The sequence below is a fragment of the Coturnix japonica genome, chromosome 3 (genome assembly GCF_001577835.2).
Source record: "Coturnix japonica isolate 7356 chromosome 3, Coturnix japonica 2.1, whole genome shotgun sequence".
NCBI lineage: Eukaryota > Metazoa > Chordata > Aves > Galliformes > Phasianidae > Coturnix > Coturnix japonica.
The window spans coordinates 88791985-88813489 of NC_029518.1; the positions used below are offsets into that span (position 1 = coordinate 88791985).

Genomic DNA, 21505 nt, shown 5'->3' on the forward strand with positions numbered 1-21505 from the left:
AAACTGTATGCACCATAATGGAAAACTTGTTAAACACCAAAGATCTACCAGCTTCTATCTCATACATAGCTTAAGCAGATTGTAAAAAAAAGTATTCCCCTTTGGCTGTGTCTGGAAAAGAAATAGAGTACAGTGAGTTTTCATATTATGTCATCTGTTTCTCTTCAGATCGCTGAGATACTGTGACCTACGTTTAATAAATTCATCTTCTTTAGTAAGGACGACCTTGGAGCAAGAGCTTGGTTTGGCAGCATACTTTGTGAGCTCAGAAATTCACACCGAGAAAGCAGTTGTGAATGATGTGTTAGAAAGTGATCCAGAGAAACTAAGCAGCACAGATAACGAAGATGAAGAAATAGCAACAGAAGGTACTGCTACCACTGACAGTAAGAGGTGTAAAGAGATTGAGTTGTATTGGAAAAATGCACGTGATATATTAGAAAAAATGTGAAATAGTAGAAAATTAGGAACAGGTTTCAAGTTTTCCTGTGTATTGTCTGTCTTTGGACTCACTGAAATGGTAGAGTTGGTGAGGATATTTCTTGAGTGGCCTGCCTTAGGTGTGATGAGTATTTCTGTCCATTTAGCCGAAGTAAGTTGGTGTAATTTGAGGCAAAGTTGAACTGAGGTTAGTCATCTGAGTTATAAGGCTGCTCTCCTGGTCTCTGAAGTATGGTATGCTCCTGTGGAGTCCAATTTAGAACATTAGCTAAGATGATAGGCTTAGTGCAGTGCTTTTTGCCTATGCTTATTATTGGTAAACTGCATGGAAAAAAAAAACATTTTGGCACACAAGCCTAAGTTAGGAACCTCAGGCAAATTCCTCTGAGGGACTGTCATCATCAAAAGCTGAGATATAATTTGTCCACAAATCAGTTAAGTAATGGGTAGGAGGTAGTTCATAACACACCGACAAAATAGCGCTCTTTGTCAATTGGTTTCACTGACACTGGATGAGTATGAAAGGTAAAACACGGTTGTGACCAGTCAGCTCCTGTCAGCAGAATTTATTTTGTAAGTTTACTGCAGTTCAGCATAATTGGATTATATTATATGTTGATCCAATGCTGCACGGTAGGAACACATTGAATGCAGTATCAGAAGGAGGACACAATCCAGACAAACCATAGACTTGTGGCTTAGATCGGAAGGAACCTTAAAGACCAACCAGTTCCAACCCCCTGCCATGGGCAGGTTTGCCACACACCAGACCTGAATGCCCAGGGTCCCATCCAAACTTGTGTGCTCTTCTTTATAACAACAGTAAAGCCATTGCTTCTTACAGTATTATTTTAATTATGCTTTGTTTTTGGTTTCCTCTACTACTATTCATGAAACAGGTTCTACTTCAGAAAAGAGAAGTCCTATGAAAAGAGAAAGATCTCATTCCCATGACTCTGCATCTTCATCTCTCTCTTCAAAAGCTTCCAGTAAGTCCTTAAGTTTATCTCTATTAAGCTATAAGGACAGGGTACCTAAAACAGGCACTCCTTTAACGTGTGACACTTAGGTTTGAATCCTCTGTTAGTACTGAGTGTTCATTGAAGCTATGGCAATTTAACAGTTTTAAATAATCCTTAGGAAATCCATAGGAAGAAAAGAATTCTCAGTCTTGTGTTTTTCTCTTTTTTGTTTTGCTCTGGAATGTTCACTCATTAAGTCTGCACTGTTTGGAAGCTACTTTGGAGGTGGATCTTTTTTCTTAAATCTTTGTTTCCTTTTTAATCTACATATTGATGCATGTGGCAATGTTTATTTGCATGTTTTTCAATGCAGATAATATTAGGGGGAGAGTTGACTGAAAGTTCAGAAGACAAACTGTTATGTAGGTGTTGCAGTGTCACAGAATCACACAGAATCACAGAATCACAGAATTACCCGGGTTGGAAGGGACCTCAAGGATCATGTAGCTCCAACCCCCCTGCCCAGCAGGGCCACCAAACATACACATTTACTAGATCAGGTTGCCCAGGGCCCCGTCCAACCTGGCCTTGAACACCTCCAAGGACGGGGCATCCCAACCTCACTAGGGCAGCCTGTTTCCGGCCTAACCACTCTTTCTAGTAAAGAAACTTTCCCCTAACATCCAACCTAAATCCTTCCCTGCCTTCAAACTTAAAAACCATTTCCCCGTGTCCTGCTGTTATCAGCACCTTCGAAAGTATTTAACTCCCTTCCTGGGAGAATTCCCTTCAGGTACTGAAAGGCTCAATGAGGCACCTGCCCGCAACCTTCTCTTTCTCCAAGCTGAAAAACCCAACTCCCTGAGCCTTCCTCATAGGGGAGGTCTCCGCCCCCCTGGATCATCTTTGTGGCCCTCCTCTGGCACCCTTTCCAAAATCTCCATATCCTTTTTTTGTACTGAGGGCTCCACACCTGGACACAGTAACTCCAATGGGGCGCTCACAGAAGAGCAGAGTAGAGAGGGACGATTCACCTCCCTACCCTGCTGACCACCCCCTCCTGATGGAGCCCAGGATCCCATTGTCTTTCCCGGGCTGCCAAGCGCACTGCTAGGCTCAGCTTAAGTTCTCGATCTATCAGACCTCCCTAGTGTCGTTTTTCTAGCCGCAAGTGACTGCTAACTCAAGGGACACACTGCGCGTGCGGCCAAAGGCTGGCTCATTCTAGGCTATGCCTGGGTTCTCCAAGGCCCCCAACACGTGCAACCTTGCACTTTGCCGGTTGAACTCAATTAGGTTCACCCGAGCCCAGCTTTCCAGCCTGTCCAGGTCCCTCTGAATGGCATCCGTTCCCTCCACCGTATCGACCTGCACCACTCCAGCTTGGTGTCATCAGCAAACTTGCTGAGGGTGCACTCCATTCCCTCATCGATGTCATTATAAAGAATGTTAAAGAGCACCGGTCCCAAGACAAGACCCTTGAGGGACACCGCTCGTTCCGGCCTCCACCTGGACATAGTAGATGTACTCACCACCCTCTGTCCTGCGGCCTTTCAACCAATCTTGCTTATCCATGCTAGTTGTCCACCCATAAATCCACCTCCCTCCAATTGGAGATGAGGAGTGATGGGGGACCATGTCAAAGGCCTTGCTCAGGTCCAGGTAATGACATCGGTCGCCTTCCCTTCGTCCACCACCGCCGTCACTCCCATCATAGAAGGCCACAAGATTGAGTTAAGCATGACTCCCCTGGTGAAGCCATGCTGGCTGTCTCGGATCACATGCTCGTTCTTTATGTGATCAAGCATGTTGTCCAGGAGGATCTGTTCCATAATCTTCCCAGGCACAGAGGTGAGACTCACCGGCCTGTAGTTCCCTGGGTCCTCCCTGCTCCCCTTCTTGTAAATGGGAGTGACGTGACCCTTCCTCAATCATCCGGGACCTCACATGACAGCCATGACTTCTCAAATATGATGGAGAGCGGCTCAGCAACCACCTCAGCCAGCTCCTTCAGGACCCTGGGATGCACGCCATCTGGCGCCCATAGACTTATACTCATTCAGTCTAAAGGCACTCTCGGACTTGCTCTACCCTTACAGTGGGGAGGGATTTACCTCCTTGGTCCCCACATGGAGGTATGGGGGTGCAAGACTTAGGGACGTGAAAAAGACTAGAATCCTGGCCACCAGTGAAAGACCGAGGTGAAGAAACTCATTCAGCACCTCAGCTTCTCTTCATCTGTTGAAGCCATTTCTCCTTTAAATTTACCAGAGTAGGTACGCCCATTTTGGCCTGTCTCTTCTGGCCAATGTACCTGTAGAAAGTTTTCTTATTGTTTTTCACGTCCCTCCGCAAGTTCAGTTTCTGCCTGCGCCTTGGCTTTCCTGATCCCACGTCTGCAAAGTTCGGACGGCATCCCTGTATTCTTCCCGGGTGACACAGCCTTGTTTCCAGAGCTTGTACACCCCTTTCTTCACCCTCAGTTCTCTTAGCAGGTCCTTGCTGAGCCATGCCGTTTTCTACCTCTCCTGCCCACTTTCTTATTCAGGGGAATGGAGACCTCTTGTCTGCCAGGAGGGCATCCTTGAACAGTAGCCAGCTCTCCTCAAACCATCCTTATCTTTGAGGGCAGCGCGCCAGGGGATCTTGGCCAGCATTCCATTGAGAAGCTTGAAGTCAGCTGAAGTGTCCTGCAGCTTCAAATCCTATTGCTTCATTTCAGTCACAATACCTTCTTTTTGACCTGCTTGTAGTTTTCACCATGCTGACATGCATATTTAGCCATGGTTTCTTCTCTACAGGAAAGAAAAAGACAAGATTTGAAGACATTTTTTGTAAGATTTTTAACCACTTGAATATTAAAAAACGTCTTTTCTTCTTTAGAGTTTGTTCTTCAATTCTGCAGGATCCCTATGGCCTGCATGTGGCTGTGTGGCCTGAATTTGCCTCTTTTTTTCCCCTGCTTTTTTCCTTGTGCTCTGGGATACTGATATTCTGCAGGATGTTACAGTGGTTTCTTGAAATCATTCATACTGCTGCTCAGTTCTTCGTTGCAAACATCGTTTGGTGGCCGCTTTAGATTAACATCTGCAACTAGGATCTCTTGCCATTTCTTGAGACCAAGAGAAACTACAGACTGTCTTATTAGTTCAAAATTTGTTTGTTGCTATTTTTTGTTTGTTTGTTTGAGAAAACATAATTTTCTATTCAATAGGAATGTAAAGCTGCTTTTTTCTGTGTCTAGCTTCAGACAGACGTTCTTGTTGACAATAGGGGACTGATTCCTGAGCCAGCTTTCAGACTGCTCCGAGGGCTGCACAGTCTTTGCATCTCCTTTTTGGAAGTTATTGAGATTAAAGATGTTCAGAGCCACTTAAAACAAAGCCTTAAACTCTCAAGAAACCATATAGTTCAAATATATAAATAAAAGTACACAATTTTTCAGATAATTAGCAAAGAGCTGTGAGCTGTGTCTATGTGATGGTCAAAGCCAGTCTTGATGAGCTCAGTTTCTGAGCTGACCAAAGGCTGTGTAGATGGGTTCATAGCACCAATGTCTTGAGAGCTGGGTTATATTATGTCAGGCTAGGTGTTCCAGAATCACAAACATGAGTGTGGAACCAGAGCTGACTCAGAGCTTAGGACTGTTTCTGTGTGGACATTTCTGTAGTTTTATGGGATAGGAGCCCACAAGTACTAATTGACTTTCACCCTTTTAAACAAACGTTTACAGAATTTTATAGTGGTCTGGAGCGATTAAGGTATCTGATGAACTTCTGACTCAAAAAGGGAATGGATGAGGAAAGGACAGGTCGATCACACCTTTCCTATGAACATAAGTTCTTGGAAAAGCACTTGCTGTGTTGAGACAAATACTCCCAACTAATCCCATTAAGACTTTCTGTATGAGTAAGCTGAAAGATAGCAGGAACAGGGGTGGGGTTGCATTATTCAGCAGGTACTGTATCTAAGCCTTTTTTCTGTGTTCCACCATGTCATTGACTAGCTGGGATTATTGCACTTATATTGAAATATTATATTATATTGAAATACAATTTTTCTTTTAGTTACAGCATTCTGCAGTGAGCCATCTCCTCCTTTAGTAACAGCAGGAGACAGAGCAAAATCCCCCCACCAAGTCCTGAGTAACAGCACTGAAGAAACCACAAATAACCATGAAAGGCAGAAGCAGACGGTAGACAAGGGGGCACAAACAGCAACCAGCAAACACTTATCATCAGGAAGTGAACAACTTGATACAAAACAAAACATAAAAAGTGCCCAAATTTCCATCACCTCCTCAACCTCCTCACCTTTCTCTTCCTCTTCTTCCTCCTCTGCACCTACTCATAACTCCTTCATCTTACAGACCTCTCAATGCTCCATGACTAAATCATCAAAACAGCCTCCCATAGTTTTCCTGCCCAAACTGGTTTATGACCTTATTACCTCTACGGACAGCAGTGGACTTCCCAAATCATCTTCCCTCCTGCCTTACCACTCTGTGATGTGGGCAAGTTCTTTTCGTCCTCTTATGAGTAAGATGATGACTTGCACGGAGCAGTCTCTATACTACCGCCAATGGACAGTGCCCAAGCCAATCCATATGGACTACAATAATAGAAACGAGGGCAGAATGGACACCTTTCACCCAAGGAGGCTGCTGCTGAGCGGGCCACCACAGGTGTGTAATAAGACCAAGGTATTATCATCCATTTATGTTATTCAGTTTTATCATAAACTACAAAAATAGAGTATTCGTTATTATTCGTACTCGAAACACTTTTTAAATGGAGAGTAAGCTGCTTATATTTTATTTCTTTATTTCCCAACTTCCTCCTAATAAAATGATCTTTCATTCTTTACTGTTAGTTTGAGTTCAAAGGCAATGAATCTGGAGCAGTATTCATTTTCTGTCAGTCTTTTTCCATTAAAATGCTTTTAAAAATCTGCCTGAGCTTGCTCAGGAGATAGATTTCATGGATCATTTCTGTTTGTCAAAGATGAATAAGCATTTACATTTTAAATAAAGATCAAAGATCAAAACCACTTTCCCAGGATCAATCTAAAGATAGCTGGAAGTTTGCAATTGAGGTACTTTCTGTTTCCTCCACATGACAGACAGAAATATAGAAGCTGTTGTAAATAGCACAGGACTTCTTGCATGTTCAACATTAACAGAGATTTATTTACAAGGTGAATACCAGCCAAGGGTTTGTAAATTATTTTAAAACATGCATGAAAATGGGTATTGTCCTCTAAAGTCCCTTGTTTGTCCTTTAAGTTCTCTGAATAAGTCATCTCCTAGTTCAGTACGCATGTTACATACTTAGTCTGATACTGCGCCTCTAGGGTTCAGCTGAAGTACCAAGCAATGAGTACAAATGCCTATGAGCACATTTATATCACAGGAACATCAGAAGTCAGAAAGGATAAATCAAATGAAAGCAAAGACTCATGTTTCCTGTTTTAGCATCAACAAAAAATTCATCTAAAGATAGTTACCTGCCGTTACTTGCTGTATGATCCATCTATTTCTGCTTATCGACTGAAGAAGGAAACTATATATTGCTATTTATCAAATAATTTTCCATAATACAGAGCATAACTGGGCTTTTCATATTGAAACTTCCTTCAAGTGTTACTGTAATGTGCAAAGAATTCCAAAATGTTCTCTGATTAGAAGTTATATGATACTCTCAATTCCTTTGATATAAATTGCCCATGTTTGGGCAGGTTGTTGACATCCATGTCTAAGAAAAACATAAGCTGTGACAATTTTCTTGTAGAATTTTGTCTGTATACATATCACAGCTCCCAAAGACACCCTAAATATTCAGATTTACTGATATGTAAATACTGCTTTAGTATTCATTTGATTGTAAAACATACGGTTTAGGGTCTCAGATGTAAACCTGTGTTTCTCAGAATAGTCATTCAGAGACCTCTGAGAGCACACTACATATCCATCAGAAGGATTTGTTGTTTAACACATGATGTGACATTTAGCTAATTATATCGAGACAAGCAGCTTGTTTATTCATTAGCTCCCTACCACGGTATATGATATTCACCACCTTTAACTATCAAATGGAACCCTTTTTCAACTATGGAACAGGGCTCTTGCGGGGCCCTCTGTAGAGCAGTGAATCTCACCTTTAATGTCACTTTCTTTATGAAATTCCATCCTCTCTGCAGTTATCTGAAGAAGCTGGCAGCCCATGTCTTAATCAGGTACACTCTTTGCTGGATGAAGAACTGGATGGAAGGCTGAGACTAGAAAGTGGTGATGAATGGAGTTAAATCTAGCTAGCTACTCGTCCCCAAGGGTCAGAATTTGGGCCTGTCTTGTTTAAATACTAATGATCTGGATGATGGCATTTAGTGCATCCCCTGTAAGTTAGCAGACAATTCCAAGATGTGGGGAAGTGTAGGAAGGCCATTCTGAGGGATCTGGACAGGTTGGATTGATGGTCTGAGGCCAATGGGATGAAATTCAATAAGACAATCTATTGGGCCCTGCATTTTTGTCGCAACACCAGACAACGCTACAGGCTTGGATCAGAGTGACTGGAAAGCTGCACAGAGGAAAAGGATATGGAATTGCTGGTCAGTGCTAGGCCAAACATGAGTCAGCAGTGCTAAAAAGGCCAATGGCATCCTGTCTTGTATCAGAAATAGTGCAGTCAGCAGGAGCAGGAAAGTAATCCCTGTGTACGGAGCTCTGAGGAGGCCTCATCTCAAGTATTGCATTCAGTTTTGGGCCTCTTGCCATGAGAAGGACATAAATGCCCTGCAGTGTGTCCTGAGAAGGGCAACAAATCTGTTGAGGGCTCTGCACAAGTTTAATGAGAAGTGGCTGAAGGAATTGTGATTGTTCAGTCTGGAGAGGAGGAGGCTCAGAGGAGACCTTATTGGTTTCTACAGCTCCCTGAATGGAGGTTGTGGTGAGGTGGGAGTCAAGCTCTTTTCTCACTTAACCAGTTACAGGACTTGAGGGAATGGCCTCAAGTTATGCCAGGGAAGTTCAGGTTGGATATTAGGAAGAATTTCTTCTCAGAAAGAGAGGTCGGGCACTGAAATGGGCTGCCCAAGGTGGTGGTTGAATCACTGTCCCTGGAGGTGTTTAAGGAAATGGTAGATGTGGTTTAGTGGGCAGTATCACTGGTAAGTGGATGGTTGAACTAGATAATCTTAGAGGCCTTTTCTATATGATTCTATCGTTTTATATCCCCAGTGTGGGTTATTTCCTAGTGTTGCATTGGATCATGCAGCTAAGACATTGCTTAGTGAGTATGAATGAGTATCATAGCTATGAGTAGAAATGTACAACACTGAACAAAATGCCTATCAGGAATTGTAAACTCACTGAAATGTTTTTCTTCTGTTGTTTTTTTACCTGAATATTGTAGAGCTAGAACCAGACTTTCCATAGGTAGGGAAGTTGCTTGTAGTCTGTAAGTGACTGCACATTCCTGATCCTAGAAGTTCTCTAGGGGAATGAAAATCATCTTAAGACATTTCCTGAGAAATAAAAGTGCTGCCCATACTGTTTGGGTCTCTTCTCCTTTTACTAAAATTTTACTACAGTGGGCTTAAATGCCATTCTTCTTTTGTAATAAAGGTACTAGGGAAATTTTTAATATATCTTTTGTTAGCTGTCTTTTAGCAGAACATAGCAAGTGGAAACAAGAAGACTCAGCACCACTTGACCAACTGTCTGTGGACCATCTGAATATTTTCTATGAATCAACACTGGTTCGCAGACCACAGTCTGAAAACCACTGCTGTGGTATGTGAAGAACTATCTCCCTTGGAAATTAAAGTATAAAAGCCTTATGGAATTATTTCCCCTTTTGCCATATTACTCCAAATGCAAAGATTGTTATCAGGTGGTACTTTCTAGAAACACGCGAGAATAATAAAGTCCTTCTAGTGTTCCTCATGTCTAATGACTGGAACAAGTTAAAAATGAAAAGTCATTTCTCTTAGACCTGCTACAACAGCACCTTTGGATGACCTTTTTATGCATAAGCATGAAGACACGCATCTAATTTTTCTGACTGGATTCTCTCAGTCTCCAGTTCTTAGTTTGTTTTCAGTTTATTATAGATATCTATGGAAAATACAATTCAGCAATCAAAATCTTTTAACAGCCTCAACTCCCATAGGCACCGTGGGACTTTGACACAAAAGATGAACCTTTGTCCTCAGGAATTTTCTGTGGGAAGAATTTAAATTCATGTTCTGTCTTCTTGCTCTTGTAATCTTCAGTCTTCATGAATGAAGACCTGCAGAGTAAGCACGTTCTTAGTATCTCACAAAATCATGCCTTGCATTTAGGATGAAAATAGAAACCAAAATGCTAAATCTTTAAAGGATCCACATTCCTCAATTATTGGAAGTTTTCTCAAAATATGAGATTTTTGCAACTTAGTCTTCTGTGATGTCCTCCTTCAAATTCGAATTCATCAGTCTTCTGTCTTTCAAATTCAGATACCCAGAGACAAATTAGAGTAATACTTCAATTATTTGACAAGGTATGACCCCCTGGTGACTTATCCTGCTTGCAGCATCTCTTTGCGGATGCCCCAGAAAACTGATCCAAAAGAAGGGTGTTAACATATGAGACAAGAACTCTTTGGAGAGATCTGGCAACTGTGTGAAAAGACTTTCAAGCAAACAAAGACACTCCATGCATTTTCATCTGGTCAAGCAATGGTACATAAAAAACAATATTAGAACCATAGAATTATATCATTGAGTTTAAAGGCACATTTAAGTGTACTATAAATGCAGATTTTCAAGTTTCTTCCCTTCTGGAGCAAACATTGATTGTTAAGTAGAAGTCATTTTTTCTATTATCTTTTGCTCTCTACGTGAACTGAGAAAAGAGTTCTGTATTTCACCAACTTATTTCTTCAGCAGAAAATGCAGGCAAATACATGAGTAAGGGGAGTCAAAGTAAGAATGCTGTCAAGTGTTCAATCAGGGTTTTCTGCCTGCAGAGAAGCAGTCTGAAAATGAGATATTTCTGCCTGCTCCCACCAGCATTTTCCATACGGTGCTGCTAATACCTAGCAGTTCGTAAAGCTCAGTACTATATTGTACAGTTTTCAGGTGACAGATAATGAGATTAGGTATGATGTGATGCCTGGAATATCAAAAGTACTTATGTTTTAGTTTCCTGGTCAGGGACCAATATTTTTAATCCTGTAGTTTCCAGCATTTTCAATTTGTGACCCTACTGCTTTGTATATTTGAATTAATAGACAATTGCTACCTTTCATCTAAGTCCAATTTAGGGTTACTCTGCTGACCCCAGATGTATTGTTGAAAACCATTGGTAGAAACCTGTTTCCTGAGCTAACAAAAAATGATTTTTGATAGAGCAAGTTTTAGATGGTTTCTGAAGGGGAAAAGTAAGGCTTTCAGCCTGTTGACAATTCTAAGAATACATTTCAAACAGGTTAGGAATGACAGCTCAGTATTTTTGACAATCTCTCTCTCGTTTGTTCAAAATTACGGAGCTCTTAATCTATCAGGCCACCTAATGTTTAATCAAAGGATGGTGGCAGGCATGTAAAAAGAGTGCATTCATAATGGCATAGAAATGTAATCTCAGCTATGAGAAAAAAATGTAGAAAATACATTCTAATAAAACAAAGTAGCATCAAAATTGCCACCAATGTGGAGAATAAAGAAGTTTTGCCTTGCTTACCAATAAACAACTATTTAATTGAAGTTTAGAGCTATGTTCCAAGGTTTGTAGAAAGATTCTCATGAGTCTCAATGGATTTTATATGAAAACTCAGACTGGGAACTAGAAACATCTTGCCCGTGTGTCTATGCTCCAATGGAAAGTAACTTCTTCCTGTATTACCCCTGGACAACGTGGAGTTGTGTGCTAACACAAGGGCTACAAACTTATTTTACCCTCAGCAGGGAAAAGGAAAACCTTTTCTACCTTTGCCAAACACTCATTCAAGTGCAGTCTGATTTACTGAAAGTAACGGGGATGAACTTTGACAAAAACAGATGTTTACTTGCTCTTGTTCCATCTTCAGAGACTCAAGTGTTGAAAGAAAACGAAAAAGCTACTTGAAGTATGGGAAGTATTAAGTCCAGCACTATTTGTAATTGTTCAGTTGCAGAAGGAGAGCATGCTGCCACTGATCTATCAGTTGACTTCACTCTCTATTCTGTCAGAATGAAATGGGTTTGCAGATCTCTTTTTTTCTCATTGAAACCCTTTCTGTACTGCTTCCTTTTAAAGTGTAACAGCATCATTTCCTCATATGATCAATAAACTTTATACAGAAGACACTGAGCAATTAACTGAGTAAAACACTGGCTGTGGCTGAAAAAGCTACAAAAGGATAACAAAACAATTGGGTGTAAGGAAGAGAAAATACATGTTTTGTGTTGGTGGGGTAGAAACAGAAGTTCAAAGTAGCAAACAAAGTAATTTTAAAACAAGCTTTTAACAAGTATTTGAGAACACTGGAAGTAAAATAATACCTTGTCAGCAAAAGAGGTAGAACAGTGCGTTATCATGTATGCCATGTCCTCTGGCAGTGGATGTGGCTTGGACAAGTTCTCTAGTAAAGGTTTGTCACTTCTTCCTTCAGGGTACTTCAACAGCCCTCAGTGTGCTGATGAACTGTGCAAATACAAAAGGGTTGAAATAATTCTTTTGTTGTTTTACATCACGTGGATTGTTCTTAGAACATTTTATGAGTTTATATGGATTTTTAAATGTTCGCTGCCAACTTAGCAAAAGAGAAAATTCAAGTTTGCTGACTTATGATTAGACCTGTGATACAAAATGCATTTTCCAAAGTAAATTCCTGCATGAAGAGCATGAAGACATCACGCACTTGAGCATAAAATTTGTGGTTAGGAATAGGAAAGTATAGAGATATGCAAACAACTAAATATTAATATTTGGTTTCACTTCAGCTGCAATTTCCAGATGAAAATGAAAGTTTTGTATTTTCTGATTTGTATATTTACAGATAGGGAAAACAGGTGCCTATCTGCAGTTCCTCAGTATTTTGTCCAGAATGCTGATCAGGCTGACAGAAGTGGATGTTTATGATGAGGAAGAAATCAACATTAGTAAGTTCTTGTTATAAATAATATAAACAAACACAGATATAATTTGCTTCTGGAGCATTTATAGGCTTGTTTGTCATTGCAAAACATTCTATAGTAATGAAAGGAATATTTGCAATTGTAATTCCATTAATTTTTATTTTTTCAATAATTTTGTAGGCATAAAAGAAGAATCAGATCAATGCTACCATCAGCCTGGAGATACATGGCCAGATTTGGAGACGTTAAAGAAGATCCCATTTGACTATACTATCCATGACCCAAAATATGAAGATGCAAGTCTGATTTGTTCCAAACTTCAGACTGTGAACAGTGAAGGTTAGAATCTGAAAAATCTAGAACGTTACACATACATGCATTCATTTGGTTTTAACACCTGAATTGTGTTGACTTTTAAACAGCGTAAAACCATCAGAATTGCAGTTGACTAAATAATAATTGAAAAAAGATTTGTAGTTTGTTGGATGAAACCCTAGATTACGAGCCTTATTAATATTTTATGGCATATTAAAGAGATAGTTTCATTAAAAACACTCTGATCCCATAAAAAGTGAGTATTTTAATGTTTTCTATTGTAAACTTGTTCAATTTATAGCAATTAAGTGACTTATCTGTTATTTACGTACTTTATGTTCTTAGAGATCTTTACAAGTTTATTTGGTTTAGGTTTGGAAACGGTGATATTTATCTGCTCAGATTTAATTTCTATAGTATTAAGGTGTAAATTAGTCCTCTAGACTCCTTTAATAATTCTTCATTAGAAATAAGCACTTCTAAAGTAAACTTTATCTAAAGTATGCATTTATATTAGGGCATGTGGATTTCAGGCTAGATGTGTTTGTCTCTCTGTGGGCTGTAACACTCATCTAGCTTACAGGCAAATAATAAATGAAAACGGCCAGGTGAAACTGTCTTATCTTACTGTGGTCCCATATATAAGCCAGCTGGACATACATAGGACTGGGTGGGATGCATCCAAGCATGCCAAGAGAGCTCACCAACGTCACACCTTTAAAAGGCAACGACAATGGTTGGAGATTCCTGGTGATTGAAAAAAGGCAAATATCATTGCCTTTCTTTTTCAGGAAAAGAAGGAAGTCAAAGCAATTATTGCCTATCCAGCCTACTCTCAGTCCACAAAACAATTATGGATCCAACCCTCCTGCAAATCATGTCCTGGGCCATAAAGAACAGGACAGTGACTGAGAACAGCTAGCATGGAACTATCATACGCAAATAATGACTGGCAAACCTAATTGCCTTTTATCATGAGATGACTGGCAGGATGGACAAAGGAAGATCAATGGTTTTATCTTGACTTCAGCGAGGTTTTTGTCAGTGTCTTTTGTAATATCTTTATAGTCAAAGTTCTCCAACTTTGAGAGAGAGAGTGTTTGGACAGGTCAATTGTGAAGTGCATAGGAACTGATTCAGATATTATGTGGCACAAAGTCTGACTGACATCTACTTATGCATGGCAATACTTAGGGGCTGATAGTGGGGAAAATGCTTTTTAAGATTGCCTATAATAATCCAATCAAAGGGAAACACTGCAACCTCAGCAAGTTCATGGACTTACCTCTACAATGCTCAGAATGAAATTATACTTTGTTTTGCCTGTATTTAATCTTGCCATCATTCCATAATTTAATTAAAGTGACAGAAACGATTTGTCACAAGGGACATTTGGGCCTTGAATATATATTACATATATTTTGTTTCTGTTTTTAATAGACAGACCCATTACCAGAAGGCAGGAGGATATGTATACCCACCGTCAAACAACTAGAATGAGATTATCCAAATATGCAGCGTACAACACCTACCATCACTGTGAACAGTGTCATCAGTATATGGGTTTCAATCCCAGATACCAGGTAAAGATTTCCAGACGTTAATATTTAGATCAAAAATTGAAGCAGACAAAACACAAACACAGTTTTGTGTTTATTCACTGTAGCTAAATTGACATACAGGTTGTTTGTATGGATTAAAGAAAGAGCTGATTGATGGGTTTTATTTTGTCTTGAGGTTTGCCTGCCTTGACTAGACATCAGACCTGGGGACTATAGAGTTTCTATTCCTTATATAATCTGGGGGCTTCAGAGGGATGTTATGTTTTTGGTAATGTTATGAATACATATTCATCATGGTGAGGAAATAATTTTGATGCTAACCACTGGAATAATCCTATTTTTTCCCATCCTCAGCTTTACGAGTCCACTCTGCATGCATTTGCCTTTTCCTATTCCATGCTGGGAGAAGAGATCCAGCTTCATTTTATCATTCCAAAGTCAAAGGAGCATCATTTTGTCTTCAGCCAACCGGGAAGACAATTGGAAAGCATGAGGCTACCACTAGTCACAGATAAGGTAGATGAATTATTATATTTGTGGCCATATATAGAAGAGAGACATGACCTACTTTAAGATTGATTGTAGGATTCTTTACATTTCTGATCATGCTGTCAAGAGATGATAAGGACCTGATGCTAAGCTTGTATTTTCTCCCAGAAAGAGAGACATGAAACAAAATTGCCAAGCTGCTAATAAGCTTTTACTTTTTCTCATTACCAGGGCTGTTTTTTTTTTTTTTTTCCACATTTACATTCTTATCTGAGGTTAAAGTTCTTTGGTTATGGGTTTAAAGTGTTAAAGCGAGAACAGTTTCAGCAATTGGCCTCTGAGATGTGGTTTTGTTTATTTCCTTTTTCTTCTTTATCTGTTCATCCACTCTAAAATGGTGCCTGCAGCCTTAATACAAGCTTGAAAAGTGCGGTGAGATATAAACCTAGATTATAAAACTACTATAAAATATTTATCTCAATATACTTTAATTAAATTTGTAGAACTTTACAGGAATTAAACCCATCATATTGTGCTTTGACATTTTTAATTGTAGTGTGTAATTGTGAGGGCTGTGAAGAGGCATACTTTCATTTTGGGTCCCTAGGAACCTTGGTAGGCATCAGGCTGAAATCAATTCCTCAGACTGGAATAGTCCTGGATGTTTGTAGAAACAGGGCACTATGGAGATATACTATCAAACTTGGAATTACCTAATGAGTTTAAATGCATTCAGGATGGGATGATAGCCAGTCAGAAGACTTGCATTACAGTTTTGGACTAATACGTTTCTTACCATGTTCTGTCATATGGATCTGAACCTTTTCTGGATATAGCCTCAAGGTCCATGCATAGTGGGCAGTCAAAATTAGCAGTCCTATCCAATTCACCACTCTAAGATGATTTAAAATGTAGCAATGTAGTGGAGCTTAAACCAATTTACTCTGTTGATGGACCTGGTTGTTCTTCAAACATTATTCAGCTTAATACAGAAACTTACTCCTCTGTTTATTTACAGAGTGAAGATTTCATAAAAAGCCCCACTTTTACTCCCACCACTGGGCGTCACGAACATGGGCTTTTCAATTTGTATCATGCAATGGATGGAGCCAGTCATTTGCATGTTTTAGTTGTCAAGGAATACGAAATGGCCATATATAAGAAGTACTGGCCCAACCATATTATGCTTGTTCTTCCAAGCATTTTCAACAGTGCAGGAGTAGGTAAGTGTGACATAAAAATACATGGACATGTGACTTTGGCAGTTGAGGTGGTGCTATTCATCAGTGAAATGTAGCCCTCTAATACAGCTTCAGATGTGTGTGGGGGGAAAATGAGATGGGTAAAGATTAATGAACCTACCAATGAGGTACATCTCTTAGGTAGATTCTGTTAATATATTATATGTGAAATATTCAGCAGCTTGCATTAGTGATGCAATTTGTAGACAGTGGTAGTGACAAGCACTGAGGATAGAGAGTCAAGAGAAATTGCTCCCATGGTATTCAGTTAATGTTAATCCACATTTCTAGATGTTTACAATAAGAGATGATAGCAGAGGCACTATCTGTTAGGTTAAAATGATCAGTCACTCAACCCTTCAGATACTAAGAAATCTTTACCATGGAAATCAGGCTACATTTTGCATGCTTTCCAGTGGGGTTCTGTCAGTCATTACTTTGGCCAGAGATGCATTATGTTGGCTCTGGGGAGTGTTAGGGCATTGAAGTCTTCAGAGTGAGTCATACCCTGGAGTCCAGAAATTTTCCATTCAAAAGGATTCCAAGTTAAAAACAATTTCCTCCCCTACTTTTCATCCTATGGATTATATTCTTGGTTTCAGGTGCGGCACACTTCCTGATAAAAGAGCTGTCTTATCATAACTTGGAGCTAGAACGAAATCGGCAGGAGGAGCTGGGTATAAAGCCCCAGGATATTTGGCCTTTCATTGTCATTTCAGATGACTCCTGTGTTATGTGGAATGCAGTAGAAGTTGATTGTTCAGGAGACAGGAAAAGGTAAATAGAAGACCACATGCTTTTTCAGCTGATCTCTTTTAAGCTTACACTGCATACCAGTTTAAAAACAACATGTTTCATATTCCACTTTTACCCTGTGCGAGCAGAGCATAATATTTGCCATTTGAAAAATCGCTTTCTATTATGCTTAGTCCCTGAGGATTTAAGTGCTCTGCAGCCTTTGCTGTATAGTTTGACTCTGGTTCAAACCAGAACTGCAGATTTCAAGTTCTGTAAACAGTCTTTCATACACTGAGCAAACACAGACATTCACGTGTACAAATCCGGGTAACTTTAAAAGTCTGGAAATCTGAGTGAATAATTTGGAAGATCTGAGGTAAATTTCTGACCTGACATATCAGTCCCCACAACATAAGCACCAATTACTCTTAAATTTTGAGTCTACCCTGTAACAAGAGTTGAAAAGTTGCAGTAAAGTCATACATCATTGAAGCCATCTACCTGGTAACTACTATGGACTGTTGATTCTTATTATTCTCTCTGTATTTCAACACATTTTCTAATTGCTGTAGTGACTATACATGGACCGAAAGGAATGTTTCCTTGAAGCACATTCTGCAGCGTATCGAAGCAACTCCTAATGTCACTCACTATGCCTTAATTGGGATGAGGAAATGGTCCAGTAAAACAAACACTGCTGAGATCAAGGAACCGTTCTCCTGTTGCCATGTACATGATTTCATTATGCTAAATGTTGATCTGACACAGAATGTTCAATACAATCAGAACAGGTAAGTGAATCTGTAACATCTTTCAAAAGAGCGTTTTAAATTTGCTCCCATTCATCTTCTGGTACAGAATGGTGCTCTCAGGCAGCCTAGTGGTATTATCTTATGAAGCATTATGAATTCCTAATGAAGAAAATGACAGTGCAATAAAATAAAATGATATGAGCATGGGCAGCAATGCTGAAAGGTCAGGAATGCCAGACCACATCATCCATTTCCTGCCTGTGTCTTTAATCAATATTGCTGTATGTGGGTGCTGTTGATGTTGAAGCATTACATGACAGTCCAAGCTTGAGCTGGCAAAGAAAAAGGTATGTTTTAAAACACAGAGACACTAGGAGTCAGGGATAACAGGCATCCAAATAAATATTGCTGAAATCAAAGAGGGTTTTCAAAACATATAATAAAATATCATTTTTCTTATGGATATCTAATGTTGAAGTAAGTACTTGGCTGATTTAAATCCAAGCCTTGGATGTTAATCCCACAGTTCTGCACATTATCCTGTTTGCTGTACAAATCTGTGTTCCAAATGGAGAACAGGCTGAATTCTCCAAAGGCCAGAGGATTTGAATGTTATCAGCTTTAGAAGTTTACCTTCTGTTCCATCTTAGTGTTGAAATAGGTCAAATTTAGCTTAAGGATATTTGGCCTCATTCTGCTTACTTTATTCCTCTGTCTCAGCAGTTCTGTTGGATTAAGAAAAGAGTCTTTGTCTTCAAATAATTTTTTTCTCTACTGTAAAATTGCATTATTTCTGTAGGGGAATATACAACAAAATTACTGGATATCACAGAATCATAGAACTGCAGGGATTGAAGGAGGCATCTAGAGACCATTGAGTCCAACCTCCTGCTATAGCAGGTTTCCTACAGTAGGTTACACAGGAAAGCATCCAGAAGGTTCTTCAGTATCCCCAGAGAAGGACACTGTCTGTGCAGCCTATTCCAGTGCTCTGTCACTGTCACAGCAAAGGTTTTCCTCAAGTTTACATGGAACTTCCTGTGTTCTAGTTTGTGCCCATTGCCCTTTGTTCTACTGTCAACAACAGATATTTGTATTCTGAAGGAAAAATGATTAGGCAGACTTCTTTGCATTTGACAGATCAAATGTAGGATATTTTCCATTTCCTTGGAAGTCAAGGGAATTAATTTCACTGACCTTATTTTGGTCAAGGAAATCTGTATATATATTTTCTCCATGACTGAATTATTGTACTGAGAGGCAAAGAAATGCTTTAACTCCTGTGTCGTTTCCCTGGCATTTTGCTACCTTCCTCTTTCCATTTCCCCCTGTGTTTCTGGTTGTTTCACTCCCCAATAGTTCCCTCCCTCATTCTGATATTCCTGAACTCATTCTGATCATTGCCTCTGGTCTCACTTATTATTACAAAGCTGAAGTCTCTTTCTCTGACTGATTACTACTAAATGAAGTGTTGGTATGTTTGACAGCTCTCCTTTATATGGTACTGATCAAAGACCCTGAGTGCTTGTACTTGTTAGTCTGTGATGAAAAGCCTTCCTCTGAAGTGCTGTGATTTTATTCTTCCTAGATTTACCTGTGATGATGTTGACTTCAACTTGCGTGTCCACAGTGCTGGCCTTCTCATTTGTCGGTTCAATCACTTCAGCGTCATGAAAAAGCAAATCACAGTAGGAGGACAAAGATCCTTCCACATTAAATCTAAGGTGGGAACAGACACCTCTTCTTCCTTGTTAACGTTTTGTTTTCCATTTTGTACCCTGTAACCAGGAGAGCTGAGATATTAATGGTTCATCATTCCGTTGCCATTAATGGGGTATGTTTGGTTCTTTTTTTCCCTAAAATCCAATTTTCAAAATTACCCAAAATATCACTTTACAGTATAGACAACCATTCACTGTAAGCTTGTAGTACTGATTACTCATCTTCAACTGATTTCATCTTCTGGAGTACTTTGGTATCAAAGAAGAAACCTCTAAGTCTCTATGAATATAAATACAGTTATTTGAATCTCTCAACATCTTTAGTAGCAGATACGTTTGTCTAAATGACTTTTCTTCTTACATAAGTCTTAGATTTTTGGATTGAGATGTGTTTTGTACAAACCAGAATTCAGATAAATGCAGGATGATTGATCAGGATTAATCTGTGCCAGAAATATTTTTTCCTCATAGGTATCTGACATTCCAGTTTCAATCTCACCTGCTCAATACATTTGTGCTCCTGACAGCAAGCACACCTTCTTGGCAGCACCTGCTCAGTTACTCCTAGAAAAATACCTCCAGTATCACAGCCATCGCTTCTTCCCACTCTCACTGAAGAATTATAGACATCCAGTGCTCTCTGTGGACTGTTACCTCAACTTAGGACCGCAGGTATGAAACAAACTAATCTTTAATTAGCTTTAGTTTGTTAATGGATGCCTTCACAACACAGCCTTCAAATAAACAGATATTAGAACCCTATGATGTTAAATTCCTGGTCTTGTAGAGATATTGGGTGAAACTACAAATAAAGTACATGGAAAGTAATATCGGATTTGTCTAATAGAGTCTGTGAGCGGTATTAGATTTTTAACTATCATGCAACACTTTTTATTTTAAAAGGAGTGTTTTCCCAGTCTACTGTAATTTGGTCCTTCCTGCATCAAACATCTTCCACAAGAGTTTAACAAATATTAGCTAGTCCTTAGAAAGCACTTCAAAGTACAAAAGTTTTAGTCCACTTTTGACTGACAAGCTGAGTCAGAGAAGCAAATACCAAAATACACAGTCAAACTGGAAGAGGCTGACATTAGCATTCAAGAGCTATTGGCTTTCCCCAGTGGCTTTGGACCTAAAGCCAAGGTTATATTTAAATACAGATGTAGGTCATGTAGCAGTGCAACAGTAAGGGGCTGATTTTCACTAATCTATTTTTATCTTTTCACTTAAGTACTTAATGAAAATCAGTCTTGTTGCATTTACTAACTTAACTTCTTTGCCAAAACAGCTGTGTAATGACCTTCCAATCTGTGCTGCTCCCAGAACATTATGATCTGTCTCTTCCAGTCCTTTCTGGCTGAGCTTCTGCAGGATCCCACCATACCTAGAAAAACAAAGTCCATGGAAGGGCACTGTGCTGTTGGTATCTTCATCCACTGCATACTTTCAGCTCTAAACCATTCAGCACATGAAATAAGTGAAATTAAGTTCTGGAATTGTTATCTGATCTAGTATATGATACAGTAGGGCTGAAGGAATTATTGAATCTATATTATGCATAGAGACCCCTTGTTCCAGTTTCTCTTGCTGTGGGTCAATCTTCCTCCACTGAATCATGCTGACTTCTGCTGGATGTGGTTCTGCCCCAAGTTAGTAGAAAAGTTGCTTAGGAAGCCCAGTCATATGTAGAGTGTTCCTTAACTTCAAATTTACAAAACCTGAAAGGATGCTATATATGTTCCTAGCTCCCACTGGAGTAGGGGATTAGTAATGGAAAAAGTAATTAGACAGTAGGAAACTTCATGCAATTATGTAGATGCACAACTATACTGATTTTTTTATCCTATTGTGATGTAAATGGCATTAGACCTTTCTATAGGGTTCTTCTTGTGTTGGACTGTGCAGTTACTGTATTTATGCTTGTGTACATAAACTGTGCTGCACCTGACACAGAGTTATGGCTGCAGGGAACCATCGTTACTGCAGCTTTCAAACCTTTCATACCTCAACCTCATGATTATAGTAGTAATGAGTAATTATGACTAATGAATAGTTACAGATACTGCTTTTAGATTGCTTTTTAATAAGGAGAGGAATTGTTACAAAGGAACAATAAGGATCATGATGTTTGGAGTTGGAAAGCAAGTCTGAGGGTGGATCAGGTGCAAATACTGTCGGGTTGATATG

General features: G+C 39.5%; 1 protein-coding gene across 5 annotated transcripts in view; it reads left to right on the forward strand.

Moving 5' to 3' along the window:
- The window catches only part of GREB1 (growth regulating estrogen receptor binding 1), a 73940-nt gene that overhangs the window by 49690 nt on the left and 2745 nt on the right, over window positions 1-21505 (forward strand). For 4 of the 5 annotated variants that reach the window (XM_032443689.1, XM_015859465.2, XM_032443690.1 and 1 more), the window contains 12 exons: window positions 169-368; window positions 1341-1430; window positions 5471-6087; window positions 12422-12524; window positions 12681-12839; window positions 14256-14398; window positions 14732-14893; window positions 15885-16089; window positions 16710-16884; window positions 17418-17636; window positions 19186-19321; window positions 19790-19990. In XM_032443689.1, coding sequence (XP_032299580.1) covers window positions 169-368; window positions 1341-1430; window positions 5471-6087; window positions 12422-12524; window positions 12681-12839; window positions 14256-14398; window positions 14732-14893; window positions 15885-16089; window positions 16710-16884; window positions 17418-17636; window positions 19186-19321; window positions 19790-19990 — 2410 coding nt within the window. The remainder of the gene's footprint in view (window positions 1-168; window positions 369-1340; window positions 1431-5470; window positions 6088-12421; window positions 12525-12680; window positions 12840-14255; window positions 14399-14731; window positions 14894-15884; window positions 16090-16709; window positions 16885-17417; window positions 17637-19185; window positions 19322-19789; window positions 19991-21505) is intronic. The other variant, XM_032443691.1, reaches the window with a different exon arrangement.